The 21,459-nt window shown below is 36.5% G+C and overlaps 2 protein-coding genes across 4 annotated transcripts in view; one reads left to right on the top strand and one right to left on the bottom strand.

The window, feature by feature from the left end:
- STX17 (syntaxin 17) overlaps positions 1 to 6,940 on the top strand; it is a 95,636-nt gene extending 88,696 nt beyond the window's left edge. For all 3 annotated transcript variants that reach the window (XM_024734396.1, XM_024734397.1, XM_024734398.1), the window contains exon 8: positions 129 to 6,940. In XM_024734396.1, coding sequence (XP_024590164.1) covers positions 129 to 368 — 240 coding nt within the window. In that variant the 3' untranslated portion in view covers positions 369 to 6,940. The remainder of the gene's footprint in view (positions 1 to 128) is intronic.
- A 3,706-nt stretch (positions 6,941 to 10,646) lies between these two features.
- ERP44 (endoplasmic reticulum protein 44) overlaps positions 10,647 to 21,459 on the bottom strand; it is a 91,558-nt gene continuing 80,745 nt past the window's right edge. Inside the window, exons 11-12 of the mRNA XM_024734405.1 lie at positions 16,306 to 16,408; positions 10,647 to 14,398 (exon numbers count right to left, since the gene is read on the bottom strand). Of these exons, the coding sequence (XP_024590173.1) occupies positions 14,297 to 14,398; positions 16,306 to 16,408 (205 nt within the window). The 3' untranslated portion in view covers positions 10,647 to 14,296. The remainder of the gene's footprint in view (positions 14,399 to 16,305; positions 16,409 to 21,459) is intronic.

The raw sequence follows: 21,459 nt of genomic DNA, 5'->3' as shown, positions 1-21,459 counted from the left end.
TAATTATGTACCACGAGTTAAAGAGGCATTGCCAGGAGTAATGAGAGGAAAATGCACATCACCACAGGGAGATATTCTCAACTCAATTTCTAAATTGAATTTTTTTTTTTTCTTTTTTTTTTTAACAGGCTGCAAAATACAAGCTGGCAGCTCTGCCTGTGGCAGGTGCACTCATCGGAGGAGTGGTGGGGGGTCCGATTGGCCTCCTTGCAGGCTTCAAAGTGGCAGGAATTGCAGCTGCACTTGGTGGTGGGGTGTTGGGCTTCACAGGTGGAAAATTGTTACAAAGAAAGAAACAGAAAATGATGGAGAAGCTCACTTCCAGCTGTCCAAATCTTCCCAGCCAAACTGACAAAAAATGCAGTTAAAAACCAAACTTCAGTATTACTGGCGCCAACATGTCTAGCCTTTGCTGCTGTTGGACACTCAGTCAGCTTTTGGAACATGATTATATCAAAATAGTGGCTACAGATGCTCAAGTGGGATTGAACTGTGATAAGTGGATATATTTTGTTGTTTACTGGGGTGTTAATGGGGATGTTAGAGATTGAGGAGCCTGGACTGAGGGTGTACAGTGTTTGTCAGGTAAAGTTTAAGGACTGCCAGGGAGCAGATTTTTTACCTGGAAATGTGAAAACTCAACCATAACTTTGATAAGGATTTGTGATGTGTGAACATGTTGGGTTATGAAAGGATAGTTTTCAGAATAGTTTCTTCCATAACCCTGACTTGGAGACTCCAAGGCTAAGCATATTGTAAATATGCTTCTTTATCTCCTAAATGTAGTTTTTTTAGGCATTTTAGCAGAGAAAAGAATAGAAGTTCAGCAGCTTTTCATATCAAATAGGGAAATCAGGACCTAGCAAGGTGCATGAGTAAACTGCATAACAGAGTCCGTTTGGTGAGCCCTATTGCAATTTGGTCTAACAATATTTTCAAGTGAAGGAAACAAATAGTGTAAGAAAATGGAAAGAGAGGCCCAACTTCTCTTTCAGATATCTTAATTTATGACCCTGGCTTCTGCTCTGAACTCTTTTTTCTGCCTCTCTGTAAATAAAGAACACAGAGTCTCAAGTGGTAGACTTACAAAGCCAGTTACTAAGCTTGCTCTGTCAGCCTGTCTCTTAACACCTCAAATATCTAGTCCCCTCTGCCTTCCCTCCCTTGTAATTTTGAAAAGTTCTTTGACTTATGGGGTGAATTCTACCCATGTGTAATGCAGACTTCTCTCATAATCTGTTTTGGTTTTTTCTTTTAACATCTTTATTAGAGTATCATTGCTCTACAATGATGTGTCAGTTTCTGCTTTATAACAAATGTTTGGGTTTTTTTGTTGTTGTTTTTTGTTTTTTTGTTTTTTTGTTTTTTGGATTGGCTGCCATCTTTGTTCATCCTCTACTGTAACCTCTAGGTAAAAAAGAGAGAGAAAGAGGAGGTGTCGATTTCCAAATACTTCCAGCACTGTTAGACTTTGAGCTAAAAAAATAAGCAAGGGGGGAACACCAGATCATTTCTTGGGGCATCCTACAATTTCAGGGGGCTCATGTACTTGCCGTGCAGGGAGTGTTTGACCCTAAGTCTCTTAAGCTGGCACTTGGAGGAGCTAAGAACTAGCTTTCTACCTCACTTCTGTTGCTACCATCCTTTTCCCCAGGCTTTGCTATCTCCTGTGATTCCTTCACTTTGCACAGCTGCTGTTTCTTCCCAAGAATGGCATTCATGCTTGCCTTTTCTCACATTCAAGGTTGATGATGGACAAAGCTTGATGCCAAAACTCAGTCCTGGTGGATGATTTGTGGTGCTAATCTCAACACTTGACATTGACAGCAAGCATGGCTCAGCCCAACCCACTGTCTATCTCAAATAGCAGAAAAGTTTTAAATTTAGGAAAAAAGAACTTAAGATTATATAGGCAGCCTCATCCTGTACCCTCAACTGATTTGAAATAGGAAGGAACCACCTTTTGCCTTATTCTTTATTTTCTGAGGACAGAGGAAAGGGCACCTACACCACAGAAGATGTGAACTCTCTGCTCAGGAACCAAATGGATTCATCGAGTAGTTGAATGGTTTATCACTTCTCTCTTGCTGAGTTTACTCTTAATAACTTTTATTGATTGCTACCTTTTACTTCTGTATCTAATCTAAAGAGACCTTTCTCTCTCATACTTTTTGCTTCTCACCAGTGAATTCCAATGAGGCAACCCACCATTTCTCATTGTTCTTAAATAACTGGAAAACATCAAGTATTGCTACCTGCTGACTCATATCTTTAATATAATACCAAGAAGGCAAGTACTTTGAGTAAGTGTCAGATTCTGATCCAGTATTTGATATGTGATCTTTATCCCAACCTGTAAGGTTGGGATAAATACTTTTGGACTCCTTCTTTCTATATTTTCTGATCCTTGCTGTCCCTTTAACACAGGGCGTTCAAACCAGAATGAGGATCGGAATTTGCCCAGGGTGCTAATTTAAAACAAGATTCCTAAACTTCAGTCCCATGGGTTCTAATAATAGCCAATCTGGCCTGCTTAGCTAAAATTATAAATTTAAGATACAGTTATATCAAGATTCAGCTGTATTGTTGAATTCTGTAATTTCTAATATTCTACCCTTCAGCCAACCTAAAATTCTTATTCTGCCAACCTAAAATTGACTAGCTCACCATCTTAACAGCAGTAGGGACTCATTATACTGTCAGGCTGGTTTTACCTCAAGACGTGAAGGAGAAAAGAGGCCTGTTATTGACCCTCACAGTTTGTTTTGGGAGCTCTCCTTTTTACTGAGCCAGTGTGGGACATCACTGTGGTATATGCTCATACAGGCCTTTGATTTTTACTACTCATCAGGATTTGAATATTACTCTAACAGTCTTCATGATTAGGCAAGTTACAATCCTTTTAAAAAGTTTTATAATTTAAAATTATTTAGAAATTGTATCTAATTTCCCCATAATAGAACCTAATAGCCAACTTTTTGTAGAAATTCTAGATGTGCTTAAACAACTATAAATGATATACCTATAAACTATAAAGTGTTTAGAAGTATAAATTAGTCAATATAACACAGAAACCAATCTTAAAATAGAATTTAATGCCCTACAGTATCAGATTAAATTTATCTTCTCTATGATTCATGTCTTATTTTTATTGCAACAAGTCAGAAGGTAAGAAACACTTTTAAGTTCTTAAAATTTACAGGGTCTCATTTGGATAAAGGCAGCATTCCTAAAGCCTTTTTAATATAATAATCTGAGAATTTCTCTGTAGAGCAGAGACTTTGAAACTTTTTGGTTGTAATCCACAGTAAAAACTGCATTTATATCAAAACTCAGCATGTGCATTATGGAACAATACTTGCCATTATGTATAGTGTACTCTGATGTTTCTTATTGTTTCAGTTTTTTAAATATTCTAGTTGTAACCTACTAAATTGATTTCATAATCTACCAAAGGGTTTTTTGACCCTTAGTTTGAAAAAAAAAAAAAAAACACCCTTATAGAGGAACTGATATTTATGGAGTATTTTCTGTTTGCCAGGCACTTCACTAGGCATTTTACAGGTAAGGAAACTGGGTCTCAGAGAAGGTAAATAATTTGCAGAGGGTTATTCAACTACAAAAGGGTGAAGCCAGGATGTAAACTAGGTCTGTTGAGCTACAAAAACTTCTGTTACTCTCATACTGTGTTGCTTCTGTATATTAAAATTGAGACGGGCTATTCACTCTGCTTCACCCAAACACCCATATATTCTGTAAGGCAGGCTTGCTTTGAAATTACACATGCCATTCATTTGCACTTTTCTTAAAATCTTCTATTTCCTCACCAAATGGCCAGCAGCCTCGAAGTTTTTAATGGTGGCCAACGCAGAAGTACGTAGTGCTGAATTTGGTCCTTAGACTGTAAAATTAATAGTGTTTCCATCCCATCCTACAGATTTCCTTATATTTGTGAGTCATAGCCATCACTTAAGCAGTGCTTTTTATATTGAATTTTAAAATAAACTTTAATATTTTTTAAAACAATCATAACTCATAGAATCAAGTGATTATCCTTTAAAATGGTACCCTTGGGAGGCCATGCACTTACTGTAGTGATGCTAGAATATTAGAATATTTTTGAAACTCTTCTTTTGGAATTGCCTCTAAAGACATTTTACAAATCACATAAAAAAAGCCATCTCAGTGTTTATCAGTCACAGACTATGCTCCCTTGTCCTTATGACCTCTTCTCTCTTCCTTCCTCAGTTTTGCTTTTCTTCTGCTGATTTAGCTCTCCTACCCACCTAAGCTGGAGCCAATAACCTAAGAAGCCCCAGAAAAGGGGTGTACTGGCCAGAGTTCCTGGAGCGAGAACTTTCAGGTTATACTGAAGCCGAGCGCTGTATAGGGAGAGTTCTGCGAATCCAAAAACCTTCCTCTGTGGGCTGCCTGCCTGCCCATAAGTGCCCTAAAGTAGTTTGCACAGGAGTAAGGACTGAATACTGGCGTTGTCTATCAATCACAAGAAGCTGTACATGAAATGTACAACATTTTTCTCCAGTGAAAGTCACAGAAGCCAAACCAAGCCATTCTTTGTGTTAACTTAAAAACAGAGAAGTCATTTTCAGGGTCCCCCTTGCCCTTCGTTGCTGCCACATGAAATCTTTGGGAGGAAGGATGAAGAAAAGCATGGGGAAATGGTTCTCCTGTGAAATGGGACATTTTCTTCTCATAATAAAGTATAACATGGCGGTGGCTATCAGGTACTTATGAGTGCTAGAAACTCTTTTTAAGTAGTCAGAGGCCTAATAAAAAGTAGGGAGGCTTCCCCCTAGCCTAAATTAATATGAACAGTTCAGGTTCTGTTTGTGTTTTTATTAACATTTCATGTTGTTTCTAACAAGATGTTCTCAACTATTTATATTCATTAATTTGACACCATTTTACAGAGACACTTCTTGGGTATTGTAAACAATCAATGGTAAAAGATCCACATATAGTCCATATTACTGCCCTCAAAGGAATTATTTATTGTGAGAGACAAGAAAAACGTCTGTGCAATATTAACAAAAGAAATAAATTCATATAGAAATGTAAAAGGTGTCAAAGGCAAATGATTTGCCCAAGATTAAAGCTAGTTAGCACAAAAGCTAGAATTATAGCCATGGTCTAAGAAAAAAAAAATCCACAAAGTAATTTAACTGAGTTTGTTACACCATATCAGGTTGCCCGCTGAAGCCTGTGGTCTTTCAGACCAGCTTTAACATTCCAAATCAGTCAACAGCTATAGTGGAAAGAGAATTGGATGGGGAATCAGGAGATCAGTTTTACTTGTGGCTTTGTCACTTTTACTCAAGCGTGGCTCCTTTCTCCCATTCTAGCCAGGGATTCTCCATTCTTTATATCTAGCCTCTTACTGGGTCTTGTTAATTGTTTGAATATTAGTTGCATTCATTTCTTAAATATATTCATAACCATCACTCTAGTAAAAGACTTTTTTACCTCACATCCCCTACCTCATCTTCCCCAACTTTAGGCCATTCCTCACATCGTTGCCACAAGAACTGTCTCTCATTTTTCTGCTGAAATATTTTCAGCAGATCCTGTTGAATACCTGATAAAGTTCAGCCTTCCGTATACTGGCCCCAGCTTCATATTCACTGGCCTCTTCATATTCACTACTCAACCATCTGACAATGCCACTGAAAATCAGACATTCCATAAGAATGATTTTAAGCTTTTTCTATGGTGAAGGTACAAACTGGTAATAAACTATGTTTACGTTTTTTTCCAGACTAAAGCAATTTCTTTAATACTACATTTTACAAAACTAGTCAACTGAGTTTTGTTTAAGTTCTTGAACAAGTCTAGAAGTTGTTTCCTAAGGAGAAGAAATCTTTTGTCCCCTCAGAGGAAATTACATTCAATTTCTTAACCTCCAAAACAATGTCAGTCTTGTCACCTGTACATTGGCTAGCCAAAGCATGAAGATTTTAATTTAGCAGCATAGATACTCCAGACTTGAATGGACCATTGTCCAGCTCCTGTGAGAAACTTGACTAATAAATATTTGAGGAAATTACTCGAGTACATACATACATGTTATCCATACATTTCTCAAGTACTTGAGATTGTCTTTTATTAAGGTTAATCACTAAAAAAGATGTTTACCAAGGTTTCTTTAACCCCCTAAAGATGTTTTCCATTTTATTGTTAAAACCCTTGGTGTTAGCACGGTTCAGCACAAAAAAAGGCCCAATGGTGAGAATTTCTACAAATTATGTAAAGCTTACTGAATTCGCTTTTTATGTTGCTGAGTGGTGCTTATATGAGGAAACATGCAATAAATTCATTCAACAAACGTTTAACTGAATGCCTGTTGTATGTTGAGTGTCAGTGCCATACGTAGAAAAATATTAGACCTGTAGGATCTACCCATGTAAACCATTCAGGCTAATGAATTCAGATACTCAAAGCAAGTAAATCACAGTAAAACATGGTAAGTACCCTAAAAGAAGAGCAAAGTAATATGAGGACACCGAGAATGGAGTGACTCTTTCTGCCTGGAAAAGACGGGAAGGCTTTGTGGAACAGGTGGTATTTGAACAGTACTCTATAAAGAAGAATCTGCCTGACTGAAGACCAGGTTTGTGAGCTTTCAAGTGGTAGAGGAATTGCTCGTACAAAGGGTTCAAAACATGAACGAATATTCATGTTTTAGTGTGCTCAGAGAAAACAAAGGAATGGGAGTGATGAAGCTGGTTAGGTGAAAATACAGGCTATGGTAGTTTTCATACGTGTATGTGTATAGTATGTATATATTTTTGTATATAATAATTCTTTGTTTAAAGGGATTAATGTATTGCTTTGTGTCAAATAAGCCTGTTATAAGCCTCTGAGTTCTTCCTTTTGCCTTCGTTGCCAGGGAAGTTAGTAATAAACCTCACATTTGCCTGGACTCTTGGTATATTTGCTTTTCTTTCCCACATGTAAGAAATGATTTGTGCTTTCTTGCCTCTGCTGTAAGATCCCCTGCTTGACATTGAATGCCTGCTTTCTTCCTATCCTGTTATTCATTCCATAAATATTTATTGAAAACCCACTGAGGAAATAGTCATGAAATTTACTTTTGCCTTTTAGTGTCCAAGACCTTCATGGTCCAGTTTTCCATCTCTCTATGAATATTTCTTGACAACTGCAATTCAGTGGCTTCCATTTTCACTTGGGGCTAATTCTGCAATGTTTTACAACTTCATAGGTATAAAATTCTTTCATTTGTGCTAGTGTGATCTCCATAACTAGAATGTAAGCTTCTTGCAGGGCAGGGACCTATCATCTGCTTCTTAGAGTATTTTATAACACTAAGTACAGTGATGAGAAGGGGAAAAGAAACTACACCCCTATTAGTGACTCCCTGATGGTGAGTGATAAGGTCATGGCACGTGTGTTCTGCTGTTTTCAGGGATACGTACTGAAATGTTGAAAAGCTTTCTAAGACGTATCAAACCTTTGCTCAGTCCTCACTTTTGTATATTAACATAGGAATGAATGAAGCAAAAGAAGAAATCTGGATAACATCTCTAAGACTTGGAAGTCATGAATTGAAAATTTCAGAATTTGGAGGTAAAGATATTTCAATCTCTTTTTCCAATTAAAAGTCATGACTTGGAAGAGAGAGGATATGAATCACTGAAGAAATGATGTGGGAAAATTGTGTTATTTTCTGTCTTACCATAAGATTAGTGGGCTCAGAATATTAGGGACCCAAGAAGGCTTTATAATCTGATGGTGTAGTATTGAAACAGAATAGTGGCAGGAATTTAAATGGTTTCTCAGGCAAATAGATTGGAATTAGGCAAGGGCAAGGTTCAAGTTAAGAGGTAGGCATTTGACAGGATTTGAACCAAGTTTTCTAATACTCAGATTCATGTACTTATTCCACCAAACAGCCTCTCAGTGAGTTAATAGGAATGAAAAGGAATAAAGTGCTCGTCACTTACTAATTCTCCATAGAATTAGTCCATAGGTGTTATTTCCCTTTCTTTCCTCTCTAGGTTTTATTTTTCATAACAGATTGCTGCCTCTTATCTGGGTGAGGATGGGGGCCAACAACTCAGGGCTTCCTTAGTGTTCCCCTCCTTGCATCCCCCTCCCCATTGGTACCTTACCCATCTTACAGGGTAGTCATGAAGATTTAAAAAGTTACACATGTTAAGTGCCTAAATGGAGCCTGGCTCATAGTAACTGTACAAATGTTAGTTGCTGCTGTTACTGTTGTAACTATTACTAATTTTTCCCCGAAGTTTAAACAAAAGGCACATTAATGAAAAGTTATGTACCTACAAGAATAGTGTTAGGGAGACACCTAAAATGAGTGGAGACTTGATAAAAAAAATAGCAAGTATTCTTAAATTTTTTAATAGGCTTAGTTATTAAGATGGTGGTATAATGGTGACAGATGCTTGGTGGAAAGTAAATCTTTTTTATCTCTATTAAGAATGCTACCCAAACATTAAAATGTATAAGATCTGGTTAGGAACAGGGTGATGATACATCCCATCTTGTCTGGGACAGTCTTGATTTACATCTCTTGTCCTGGTCAAATTATTACTTAATGCTCCCTTTCACTCTCAGATGTCCTGGTTTGGATGAAAAAAATTACATGGTCACCCTAGTTACACAGGCAGTGGAAATAAGTGTGGGGTTACCAAAAAAAAAAAAGCATCTATGTTTTAAAATAATTTATAGTTTCTAGGCTCAGAGAAAAAAAAAAAACATCCTAAGGTTCGTGGGAACTTGTAGATGTGATCCTGAAGTACTACCAGCAATCTTCGAGGAACCAGGAAACAGAAGGTGTCAGAACACTGAGCTTGGGCAAAAGTCTAAAATTTAAGGAATAAAGTTGCATTCCAGAAGCCAGAGAGCAGGGACTTCACCTTCTAATCCTAGAAAATTTTTAAGTGGACTATTCAACAATATTTTAAATCAGAAAGCCATGCTCATTATGAAGGCAAAGAATTATGCAGAACTGATAAATCAGAAGAGAGGCCTTGTTTTTTTCCCTATGTGCACAGCCAGGGATGCCCTGCTCTATTCCTCTGCTTGGGCAATGGTTAGGGCAAGAAAACAATCATAGTATCAGGCTTCTAAGACTGATCTGATCTTCCCTAGGCAAGTTTACACACGGCATCATGAGTGGGCATACAGCTTCCTCCCTGGCATTCATCCCAGTAAGTAAAACACATGAGAGACAGCACAGATGGGCAAGTATGTGATCTTTTAGCTGAGTGGCTGAGTTGGGAAAGAAACAACAGGACAGCAAGGCCTAGCAATACTTTGCTATTAAAGTAAGATACTAATAGAGAATAAAAATAGCCTCTATTAATGTAATTCTCCTGGAGGGGAGAAATTTAGGAAAGTATAGCTCTTTCTATTCCTATGCAAGAAAACCACTTCTTGTGGGAAGGCTCCCTTGACCCCCCAGCTGCACACACACCTCCAGGCGCCTGTGGTTAACTCACAGCACGGCACCTACAACATTCTATTATAATCATCTTTTTACCCGTCTATTTTGCTCCTTCGCTCAACTTTGAGCTCTCTGACAGTAGGGGCAGTCTTGTTCACTGTTGTATCCTTAGCCTGGTAACAGTAGATTAATGCTTGCCGAACGGTAAATGTATGGTGTTTTGTAGACCACATGTGGTATTCTGTCAACTCACTGTAGTCTGTCCTTCCACGAGGCTGAGTGACTAAGCTAGGGGTCAAATCTGCCTCACAGAAAATGTGTAGTGTTCATGGGAAAGTTTCCAGCACTTCTGCAGGACTCTGCACTGCCCAAAAGAGCACTCCAGTGTCATTCTGAAAGTTGAGAGATGGCTCACCAGAGTTGGCTCACCATCTCTGGGTTGGTGTAAGATTTTAATCTATTCTAGACTAAAACTCTTAAGACCCCATAATCAATTTAGGGTATAGGATTAAATGTGACTAGATATCAGATAACTGGGATTCACAGATGACCGAGTCCATTCCAGTTATGGTGATGCTTTCTTGTCCCTTATTCATTTGTTCATTTATTATGTAATTTGGCTTTTTTTTTTTCCACCAGAGACTTATTAATCACTCACAGTGCTCTAGGTTGCCGGAAATACAAAGATGGAGCAGTTCCTGCTTCCAGAGCATTCACATGGTGATAAGGAAAAGGGATACATATACTTCCAATTTTCTATTAGACTGGGTATTCTAAAACATATAAATAAAGGGCTGTGGGACCACAAGTGGTGATAATTCATCCTGGGCATTGAAGGATGGACAGAAGGAATTTACTAGGCAAGGTAGGGGAGAGGGAATAAAGGGAGCATTTTAGAGAAGCAATTTGTAAGCTGCACTTTTCCTCTTCCAGTGACTCCAAAACCTATTCTCTAAGGGCAGGCCAGCCCTGCCCCGGTGTGCTGTGCAAGAGGGACCTTTGACACTTCAGCTAAAGGCTAGGTTTGAGTTATCTGCACATGGATTCATATAGCTTCCCATTCTGAGTCATGTACTATTAAATAATCTAAAAAATAACTTTAAAACTGGAAAATCTTGCGACTCTGGTCATCTGGATTCTGAATAAAATGTTCATCTTTATGACAAATTGAATTAGTAAAAAGTCTCAAATATAGAAATATTTTATAAATATAGTTTTATTACTTGGAAATACATACAAAAATTCAAACACAGCTAAAAAACAGTTGCCAAGCAGCAGTCCTATCCAACCTGTTTTAATGAACACATAAAACAGTTATAATCAGCATAAAACAATTTAAGTCCTAAAACAACTTACTGTCTTCAGGGTCTTTAAATATTGGGCTTAAAAACTGATTATTCTTTACAGTTATTTAAATCATTCCCCCAAATATAGACTACTAACATTTCAGTTTGGTTCATACTTTATTTAGAAAATAGCAAAACCCTTTAACTAATGATTTTGAAAACTGGAATACTATTTGTCCATTTCTAGTCTTCTGTTACTTTATAATCTCCATGGTGTCTCCGAAATTCCCAACAGTTGCTAACAGAGCATTTGCAACATCCAGCAGTTCTCTGCGATACTGAATTTTGGGCCTAAGAATCCTAAAATTATTCAAGGTGACAAGATTTTTACTTCTCATTTTTGCAGTTTTGCTTATGTCATTTTATTTTTGTCCATGCAGACTAGACCTCCTTGTCAGAGAAAAAAAAAAACAAAAACACTGAATTATTCTGCTTTTCCAGATTGTTAATCCAATATACTCCTTTTCTATTCTTTTTGCCGATTCAGGTTTTTAATTCTTTCTTGGCAACTTCCGCATTTTCTGCTGAATTGTTTTTTAAATTTAAGCTCATTCTGAGCTTTAACATTTCAAACACTGATTTTTATATTTCACTTTGCTCTTTTTGGGCTTTATCATGCCAGTTTTTCCTTCTTTTATATGTGATCTTGACAAATTGACTTCATCAAAGAGCTCTCCATGAGATGCTTTAGATGCCCATTGTCTGTCTTCCTCTCTAGGTCCATTTAACTTAAAAAAGGTTCAGAATTTCATCTAAAGTAAGTTTTCATCCTTTTATGGTCCCCCTCACTACTGTAACACTTTTTGAAAAACTGGGAAAAGGTAGTGGGCTGACAAGCAGTCTAATTTTGGTTTTGCAACTCGACTATGTTCTTCAGTCTAGTCTAGCATCCCTTCTCTTCACAGCTAAGGAGCCTGAGGCCTGGAGTAGATTGGATAAAATTAGAAGACTTCCACCTGTAGTATTCTCTGATTCGTGCGTGCATGGTTCAGAGGGGAAGAAGTCTAAATTGTGAGTTCTAGATTCCTGGAAGTTCTCTCTTTACATCCAACTGATGACAAATCCCTATGGAATCTCTTGTATTTGTTCCTCTCCATCTCTGCTGTTACTGTCTTAGTTCTGGCCATTATCCCTCCTCTACTGGACTCAGTTTAATCATAACCTAGACTTGCTGCTACAGTGTTCTTTCTCAAACTTAAATATGAACATACTTGCCTGCTTAAATTTGTTGCTGGATCTCTACTGGCTATGATACAGTGAAAACCCCTTCCTTAGCTTGGCATACAAGGTCCTGCACAATCAGCTCCAACTTTCTTTCTCACTGCCCTAGCCACAGGCCTTCTCCCCACCCCGACCCTGCACTAGCCCTGTGGCAAGAACTTATTTTATCTAGTGCATTTTGCTGTTTCGCACTTGAGCTTGTTAACTTTTTATGAAATTGGGCACCAAGTCCTCATGAGTGCTGAGCCTTTCAGGGATACAAAATTACCCAAGGTCACTGCATATCTCATTCATTCAATAAACATACGATGATGACTACTAAGTGTCCAGAAATGCTAGGCACTGGAGACATAGGCATACAATTCAGTATCCTTGTCCTCAGTGGCTTCACACTCTAGAGAAGACAGTGATGATAGTGGCAGGGCTAGAGCTTAAGTCCCCATATGCATGAATGCTAAATAAAGTCTCAGATCCACTCACTTTTTTAACAGGCACTCAGTTATCTTAGATCACACTGAACATGTGCTCCTTGAGGCCTTTATCATAATAACTACTCTAAAACCAATTCTGTGCAACACAATTCTTAAGTGTTATCTTTTGTTTACTATTTTTTAAAAGCCAATTACAGGATTACAAATTTATTCCAGTCAACTGCAGGTGCTTTTGGTTTTGTGTGCTAGTTTAATGTTTGTAAATTTTCATTCTGACCACCTCACATTTGGTCCATCTTCTGACCTGAAGACTGTAGCTCTGATTTCAAAGTTAATGATTAAAAGCAATGAAGAGAACAGAACTAAGCCCCAACCTTTAGGAAGCTCTGTCCTGCTTTTCTAGCATCTTCTACTAAACATGCCCCTTACTACCTTGTTAACAACATTTATTATTCTAAATGAAATGATGGGTAAGTCATGCATAACTAAGAATTTTAGGCTGATTTTTAAAAATAATCATTATTTATTATAAATATTTATTTTAAAAGAATTGGAAGATGTTACATATATTACATACTACATATAATGGCACATGTCAGCCTTTTAAGCTTAAAAATAATCTTTCCCCAAACTGGGATTGACTTAGACTCCAAGTATAAAATGACTCTTGGCCTATAGCACCAACCCAGGCCCAGAGGAAAGCCAATTTTGAACCTGTCCTCTGGCATTGGGCTTCCTGATATGACACTTGAGGGTCCTCTCCCTCTGGTTTTGTTCCCTGGCAGTATTGAGGCCTGGCACAGGGACCCATTTGACTACACCGCAGGCCTAGGAGATCAGGGAATCTATAGGGCGTAGGGTCCTCTAACAATTTTACAATGGAAAAAGCAAAACAAAACAACCTATGTGCCTTATTGTCTTCATTTTTGGTCTATACAACTAGAACAAGACTACAAGACAGAAGAAGGTTAGAATTACTGAGATACATTTTCTCTGCTGGTTTTTCTCTTTGGAAATTTAAGTATCGTGATAGGAGGAGCCTTAAAAGTCATCTAGTTCAATATTGGTAATCTGTTCCACTAGTATCTTCTCCCAGATTTAGGTATAATTCAAAGTTTTAAATGCCATCCATATGACACTTTGTTAGACAAACACATAGAAATTTAATAACACTTTTCATTTTCTTTTTCTTAATTCATAAGGACAATTCCTGCCAAATGTTCTGGCTTATGGCTCTCCTCCTCTTCATAGTATGTTTAAGTTACACATTAAGAATCCAAAAAAACCCACTATGGAATTTTCATAAGCAACATCCAACCAATCAGTAAAACACAGTACACAGTGTGAAAATTTTAATTTATTCCCCCCCCCAAGTATCCAGAATACGTACCCCCTTAGCTTTGAGAAATGTGATAACTAAAATAACCAACAGAGGTGATCATATATAAAGAAAAGAAAGAAAAGCACATACTACACAAGAAACATATCTAAGTCCTCCCCAACCTAGTAGTGCAAGTTAATGGTATATTTCTGGCAATGTCACCTTTCACTTGATTTATAAAAATTTTACAAGACATATGTAAAGCAAAGATAGATAGACCTCAGATTTAAAGTAAAGATAGGCCTCTGATTTTTATTTATTTTTTAACCCTAGCAGATTTTTTAAAAGAGGCTGTATTAAATGACAATACATTTTGAGTCAGGGAGAAAAAAAAATTAAAAGCCCAAAACTTCTTTCAGTTTATTCAAAATAAAAATACACATAGAATTATGAAAATATAGGTTTACTATTTCCACCATGTAAGTTGATGCTGCTGTTTGAAAGGCTTGCAAATTGTTTTTCCAAGTTTTTAAAGCTCATCTCGATCCCTCAATAAAGTATACCTATATTCACTGGGTGCTAGTTTCTGGAAGGAGCTCTCAGGTGGACTGCTTGCTACATCTTGGACTTCCTACAAGGGAAAGAATAAAACATTTTTACATCAGTATATTTTATAGTTATAATATTTTAAGAGTATTAGATGAATAGTAATTGCCCTTTAATTATTTGCTTAATAATCAATAAAATATAGCTACTATATACCAAAGACAAGAGTTAAGTTTGAAATCTTGCTTTCCCCATTTCAGATGCCCTTAACTCAGATTCTCCAAGGCAGGGCTGCCACAGAGCCATTAACCATGAACCTGATGACAGTTCTGAGGTGTGGTGGAGAAACAAAATACCTGACGCCTGGTTGCTTTCCTAGAATATTCTGTAGAGGCAGCATAACCCTAAGTTAGCCAGAACCCTTCCCTCTTACAAATGACTGCTAAGATTATTAAAGGCACCTACTCTGAAGATAGAGACCTGGATGCCAGCAATTATCAAAACTCAGTTGACGTAAGGAAGAAAAACACTTCAATACTGCAAGAAATTAATTTCTGTAGTATTTTACTTGTACACCAACAGTACATAAAAATATACAGTGGAAATATGAGTGACTTCCAATAATTTCAGAGAAAAGACAGTGTAGCCTATCTCTACACCATGAGCTCCTCAAGAACAAACATGATTCTTATTGTTTTAGTATTTCCTGTAGTTTACATAGGCACATAGTACATATAATAGTACATGATATATATATATGTGTGTGTGTGTGTATAAAAAGCACATTCCCATTATAATTGGAAGCAGTGTGTCCACAAACTTCCCTTATTAGTCATGTTCCCCTTCCCCAATATATTAATTTTTTGCTGACATGCTTTGTTTAAGCTGAAGCTATATTACTATGAAATGAACATGTATTTGGTGCCAACTATGTATTAGTATGCAAAGATGAATACGACGAGTTCAGTGTCTAATGGAGACGCTGAAACAAATCAGGATAATATAATAATAGCAAGCTACATCTTTTCTTAATCTGATAAAATACTAAGCAGGCCTACTTTGGGATACTGCCAACAAAGTTTTCTTGCATCTGTAGTTGCTCAATTATCAAAGAAAATCTGACCTCAGATTTCAAGGAAAAAGCATGTCATCAGATTCCTAAAAGGAACTCTTAACGCTGAACTTAATTTGACTCTTAAAGAAAAATTCACTTAGTTTTTATTTTTCTTTTACATGTGGTGGTTCTTTGGACAAAATAGTGGATTGAAGTTCTGGGCATAGGCAATAAGAGTTTTGGTATATATCATCTTCCCTCAGTATAATGGTAATAGACGTGATATAAATCAATAATGCATCAAAATGCAAATTTAGGAATATTTAAGCAAAACTTATACAGAAGTTTAGAAAGTTACTTGTAACAGAAATTCTCAGGTAAAAAAATATATATCTATATATCAAGCAAATAGAAAGTTGTGCTGATAAATAGTTGTCCAGCATTCTAAATCTCAAATGGAAAAGCTGCATTAAACTGTAAGTTTTGAGCATTATCAACACTGTAGTGATGAGGGCTCTTAGGATATCAAATCATTATTTTCTTTATAGTATGGTCAATCTCTCAGCCACAGAGGAAGGCTTGAACAATTAATGGAATCCACTGATTCTTCACTAATTACCTGCTTCTAATCCCTACCTCCTACTTCTGTATGAAGCCAACTGTATTTAACCCTCTCATAGCCATTTTCCACAAAGGACTTACTCAGACAACCTTCATTTATATGATCAAGAAACTATATTGTAATATTCTTGCAACTTCTCTGAAGGTTTAAAATTTTTTAAAGGAACATAATTTGTATATTATCTAGAGTTTGTTCAGAATTACTTTACAAAGACATTCGGGGCAGAAACTCAAGCCTATGCAAGAGCTTCAGAGTCTCCTCAACACTAATTGAAAAAGAAAAAGAGTTCCCACTGAAAAACAAACAAGAGTCCTACCTGTCCTGGGGCTGTATCAGTTGGGTCAGGACCATGATGGAATTCTCTGTGTAGTTTTCCAGAATGTAAGTCAAATACAAACTGCTTGAGTTTTCCAGGAATTCTAAAACCAAAGTAAAATAAAAATTTAGCTTAAATTATTTAAATGGACTTATATCTCTTTTACCAACTTCACAACATTAAAAACAATTTTTAAAAAAACTTACCTACAATTCCACCATCCTACCATAACTATTAACAAACAGGCCAGGTACATGTCAAACATTTTGACACAGTTGTAATCATGGTATGTAGATACTCAATTTTGTCTTCTAATGCTTGCATTTGTTTTATAGACATTTTTCTATGCTTATTGTAACAGATGCATCAGAGTCTATCAAGATGCTGTCCTAAGACTTACTCCCTTACTGTTGGGCATTAATATATTTTCCTTAATATATATAACTGCAAAACTTTATGTTCTGCAGAATTACACTAAAAATAATAGGGGCTCAAGGGAAAAATAGTGTTAGGGACTAACCACTTAAAACTATGTAGCTTTGTAACCAGAGTACTACTAAGAGCCTAGAGCAAAAATATTGGCACCCTTCAGCCTCCTCCAGCATTTGAGCCCTGTGTCAGCCAGGTGACCCTATGTAACCTTAACCTGGAGCTTAGCAGTCCTCTTCTGAGATGTATGTAGGTCCTTGAGGGCATTCACTGCCAGCACAACCAATTTTATCAAAATAATCTAAACCAGGGTGTAGCTTTTTCATGTTTTTCTTAAACAGAGGAGGAAATTTCTTCACAACTTCTTCAACCACACAGACGGTTTCACAGTGTTCACAGCTTAACACTGAAAAGCAAAGCACTTCTCAAGGCCATGAAAGTGGCCTTATTTTTTTTAATGTCTTCATATACCACTAAGGCATTGTCTTTTATGGTGAAAAAGGTTTCTTTGGTGGCTTCATACTATTCTGAGGAATATAACATGAACCAACACAACTCACTATACACTTGACATCATTCCCATAATTCCCAATCATTGTAATGAGCAAATCTGCAGTACAGAAACATGCACTGTAGCAAAACAGACCAATATAAAGCTAAGCAGATTTATATATCAGCTGTTTTTTCTTCATAATTGTTTCCTCGAGTTGTATCTGATAAAGTAGGAGTAATAAGTTAAAGAATAAGAACTTTAAACAAAGTGTGGGCAAATTATAGGCACAAAACATCGATATCTACTGCTACTTGTCTACCTGTTTGTTCTCTGAAGTCAGCACATCTGTCTTTGTTTATTATTAAAATTTGTTTCACTAATTTGATAAGTAAAAGACACCAGCGTTTTAATTTCCATCTCTTCAGAAATTAAGCATTTTTTCCATTGTTTTAATTTATATTTCTGCTCATATGAATTGTCCTCTACCGAGATCAATTAAAATTCATTATATTTTTAAATAGAAACACTTTGTTTTTCATATCCATTACAAGAATTAAAATGCACGTCCACAAACACTTTAATTCCTTCAATAGAACTGACTTTTTAAATCACTACTTTTTTGGTAGCATACCTGGCTTGTGTTAATATTACCAGTTTCTTTTTCTTTTTATCCTCTCCTGAGGTCCTGCAAGTGCTGTTTCTTCTCTTCAATAACTCCCACTGAGATGTAACAGCCAATAACTTCATTGTACACCCATTTTGGCTCCCCACTAGCTCCAGTGCAACAGAGGCCAGCAGGTGCCAAATGCACAGTTTACAAATACAAATGACTGTCAGGTAGCTGTATTGACAGAATGCCTCTGAAAGGTTCTCTGGTACAGAAGAAATTGCATATGCACTAGAGATAAACATTGAGAGGATATCAATTTAAATTTAATCTGACATCATCTACTGTCACCCACAGGAAAGTGCTAAAATATATCCATTCAATTCAAAGAACTGCAAAGAATCTATAATGTTTAAGATAAAGCCCCTGCTAATCTGTTATTTTACAACGTTCAAAGATGATCACAACCAATACAGTGTGAATTGCTTCTGCTAGTCGAGCAATAATTTATAATTAGATCTTAAGTGTAACAAATTCATAGAGTACACTCAAAACAGATTTGTCCCCAGCTTGAGTTTTTTCCCCTTGTCAACATATGAGAGAATTGTGAGCAAAAAGCAAAGACGAGAGATAGGATGAATCTGAATTGATGTGGTAGAAAAGATTACAAAAGAACTCTTATCTAGCTTGTGGCTAGAAATTATCCATCATTACTAGGTAACAATCAGTGAATAAACAATATATTGTCAAGAAAACAGACAACATGGTTATCTGCTAAAAAAGGAGAATAAATGGACCCTTGCTGTAATAAATTCAATTATACTTTCACACTTTAAGGTATACTTTTTCTAATCAGAACACCTAAGTGTTTCTCTCCCATCCTCCACTTACTTTTTTGTTTACAGTATTTATTTTTAGGTGATGCAAAATTTATACAGTGAAATGCACAAAACATGTTAAGTGTTTCATTTAAACGAGCTTTGACAAATGCATACAAGGTGAGAAGTATTTTTATTATTTTAAAAAATTTACATAGAGTAGAATTCATTTGGGGGGCTTAAGTTGTATATTTTAACATAGGCTTATAGCATCTTGTTACCACCTCCACAAATAGGATACAGAACCAACACCCTTTTTTTTTTTTTAACTCATATCTTCCTCTTCCCCTTAACTCCTGCTGATCTGTTCTCTGTTCCCATAATTTGCCTTTTCCAGAATGTCATGGACATGGAATCATACAGCATATAATCACGAGACTGGCTTCTTTCACTTAACATACTACAGTTGAGATTTATCCATTTTGCTGCATGCATAAAAATGTTTGTTCTTTTATTTATTGAATAGAATTCCACTGAGTGGATATACCACAACTAGTTTATCCATTCACCCACTGAAGGACTTTGGGTTCTTTCTAGGTTTTGGTGATTGTGAACAATGCTGCCACAAACATTGTGCACAGGTTTTTGTGTGAACGTACGTTTATTTCTAGAGGAAAAATACTGGATTACATGGGTGGTGTATGTTTGACTTTTTAAGAAACTGACGAATTGTCTTCCAGAGTGGCTGTATCATTTTGCAGTCCCACCAGCAATGTATGAGAGTTCCATTTGCTCCATATCCTCATGAACACCTAGTATTATCAGTATTTTAATTTAGCCATTCTGAAAGATGTATAATGGGATCTCATTCTGGTTTTAATTTGCATTTCTATAATGAATAATGATGTTGAGCAATTTTTCATGTGCTTATTTGTCATTCATATATCTTCTTTATATTCTAACAGTATCTTTTGTGGAGCAAAAGTTCTTAACACCATGAAGGCCAGTTTATCAATTGTTTTCTTTTATGGATGGTGTTCTATCTAAGAACTCGTTGTCTAACACCAGGTCATGAAGAGTTTCTCCTACATTTACTTGTAAGAGTTTTACCTTTCAATTTTGGTCTGTGATCAATTCTGACTTAATTTCTTTTTTGGTATGAACGTGTTCTGGTGGTCCAGCACCATTTATTGAAAAGATTATCCTTATCCACTGAATTGTCTTTGCACCTTTAAAAACAAATCAATTACTATATTTGTGTGTCTATTTCTAGATTCTCTTTTCTGTCCCACAGCTCTATGTACCTACTTTTTCACTGATATTACACTGCCGTGATTATTTTAGCTTACAGTGTATCTTAAAATTGGGTAGTATGAGTCTTCCAACTTTGTTTCTTTTTCAATAGTGCTTTTGTTATTCCAGTTTTACCTTGCCATACAAATTTTAGAATCAGCTTTTCTGTATCTACAATAAATCCAGCTGAGATTTTGATTTAGACTGCATTAAATCTATAGGTCAGTTTGGGGAAAATTGATATCTTAACAGTACTGAGTCTTCCAATCCATGCACACAGTATGTTTCTTCATGTCTTTTGGTCATCTTTGATTTCTTTCATCAGCATTTTGTAGTTTTCAGCATATAGATCCTGTACATATTGTGTTAGACTTACACCTAAATAGTCCTGTAAAAATTTTTTCCTTTGGAGCTATTATAAATGATACTTCAAAAGTTTAATGGTTTCCAACTGTTCTCTGTTAGTGTATAGAAATAAAAGTGATTTTTAAAAAGTTGACCTTGTATTCTGCTAAAAGCACTTATCAGTTCTAGAAGCTGTTTTGTGAATTCATTGGGAGTTTTTACATACATAATCATGTCATCTACAAAGAAAGATAGTTTCTTTCCAGTCTGAACACCTTTTATTTATTTTCTTGTCTTATTGTACTTGCTAGGACTTCCAGTATGATATTAAATAGAACTAGTGGGAGTGGGCATATTTATCAATCAAAAACAAGAAAGTACTTAGGAAGAAATTTAGCCAAGGAGGTAAAATATCTGTACACTCAAAACTATAAAACACTGATGAAAAATGACAAATAAATGGAAAGATACCCTGTGTTCATGAACTGGAAGAATTAATATTGTTAAAATGTCCATACTACCTAAAGCAATCTAGAGATTCAACACAATCCCTATCAAATCCCAATGGTATTTTTCACAGAAATAGAAAAAACAATCCTGAAATTCATATGTAACCACAAAAGACCCTGAACAGCCAAATCAATCTTGAGCAAGAACAACAAAGATGGAAACATCACACTACCGATTTCAGCATATACTACAAAGCTATAGTAATCAAAAAACAATATGGTACTGTTATAAAAACAGACACATAGATCATTGGAACAGAATAGAGAGCCCAGAAGTAAATCCAGACATTCATAGTCAACTGATCTTCCACAAAGGTACCAAGAATACACAATGAGGAAAGGGTAGTTTTAATTTTAATTTATTTATTTATTTTTGGCTGTGTTGGGTCTTCATTGCTGCATGCAGGCTTTTCTCTGGTTGTGGCGAGTGGGGGCTACTCTTCGTTGCAGTGCGCAGGCTTCTCATTGCGGTGGCTTCTCTTGTTGCGGAGCACAGGCTCTAGGCGTGCAGGCTTCAGTAGTTGTGGCTCACGGGCTCTAGAGCACAGACTCTGTAGTTGTGGTATAAGGGCTTAGTTGCTCCAAGGCATGTGGGATCTTCCTGGACCAGGGCTTGAACCCGTGTCCCCTGCATTGGCAGGTGGATTCTTTTTTTTTTTT

Source organism: Neophocaena asiaeorientalis, unplaced genomic scaffold (assembly GCF_003031525.2).
Source record: "Neophocaena asiaeorientalis asiaeorientalis breed wild unplaced genomic scaffold, Neophocaena_asiaeorientalis_V1.1 scaffold192, whole genome shotgun sequence".
Taxonomy (NCBI): Eukaryota; Metazoa; Chordata; class Mammalia; order Artiodactyla; family Phocoenidae; genus Neophocaena; species Neophocaena asiaeorientalis.
Note: the sequence above shows the minus strand (reverse complement) of the source record. Positions and strands in the feature narration are given on the sequence as shown.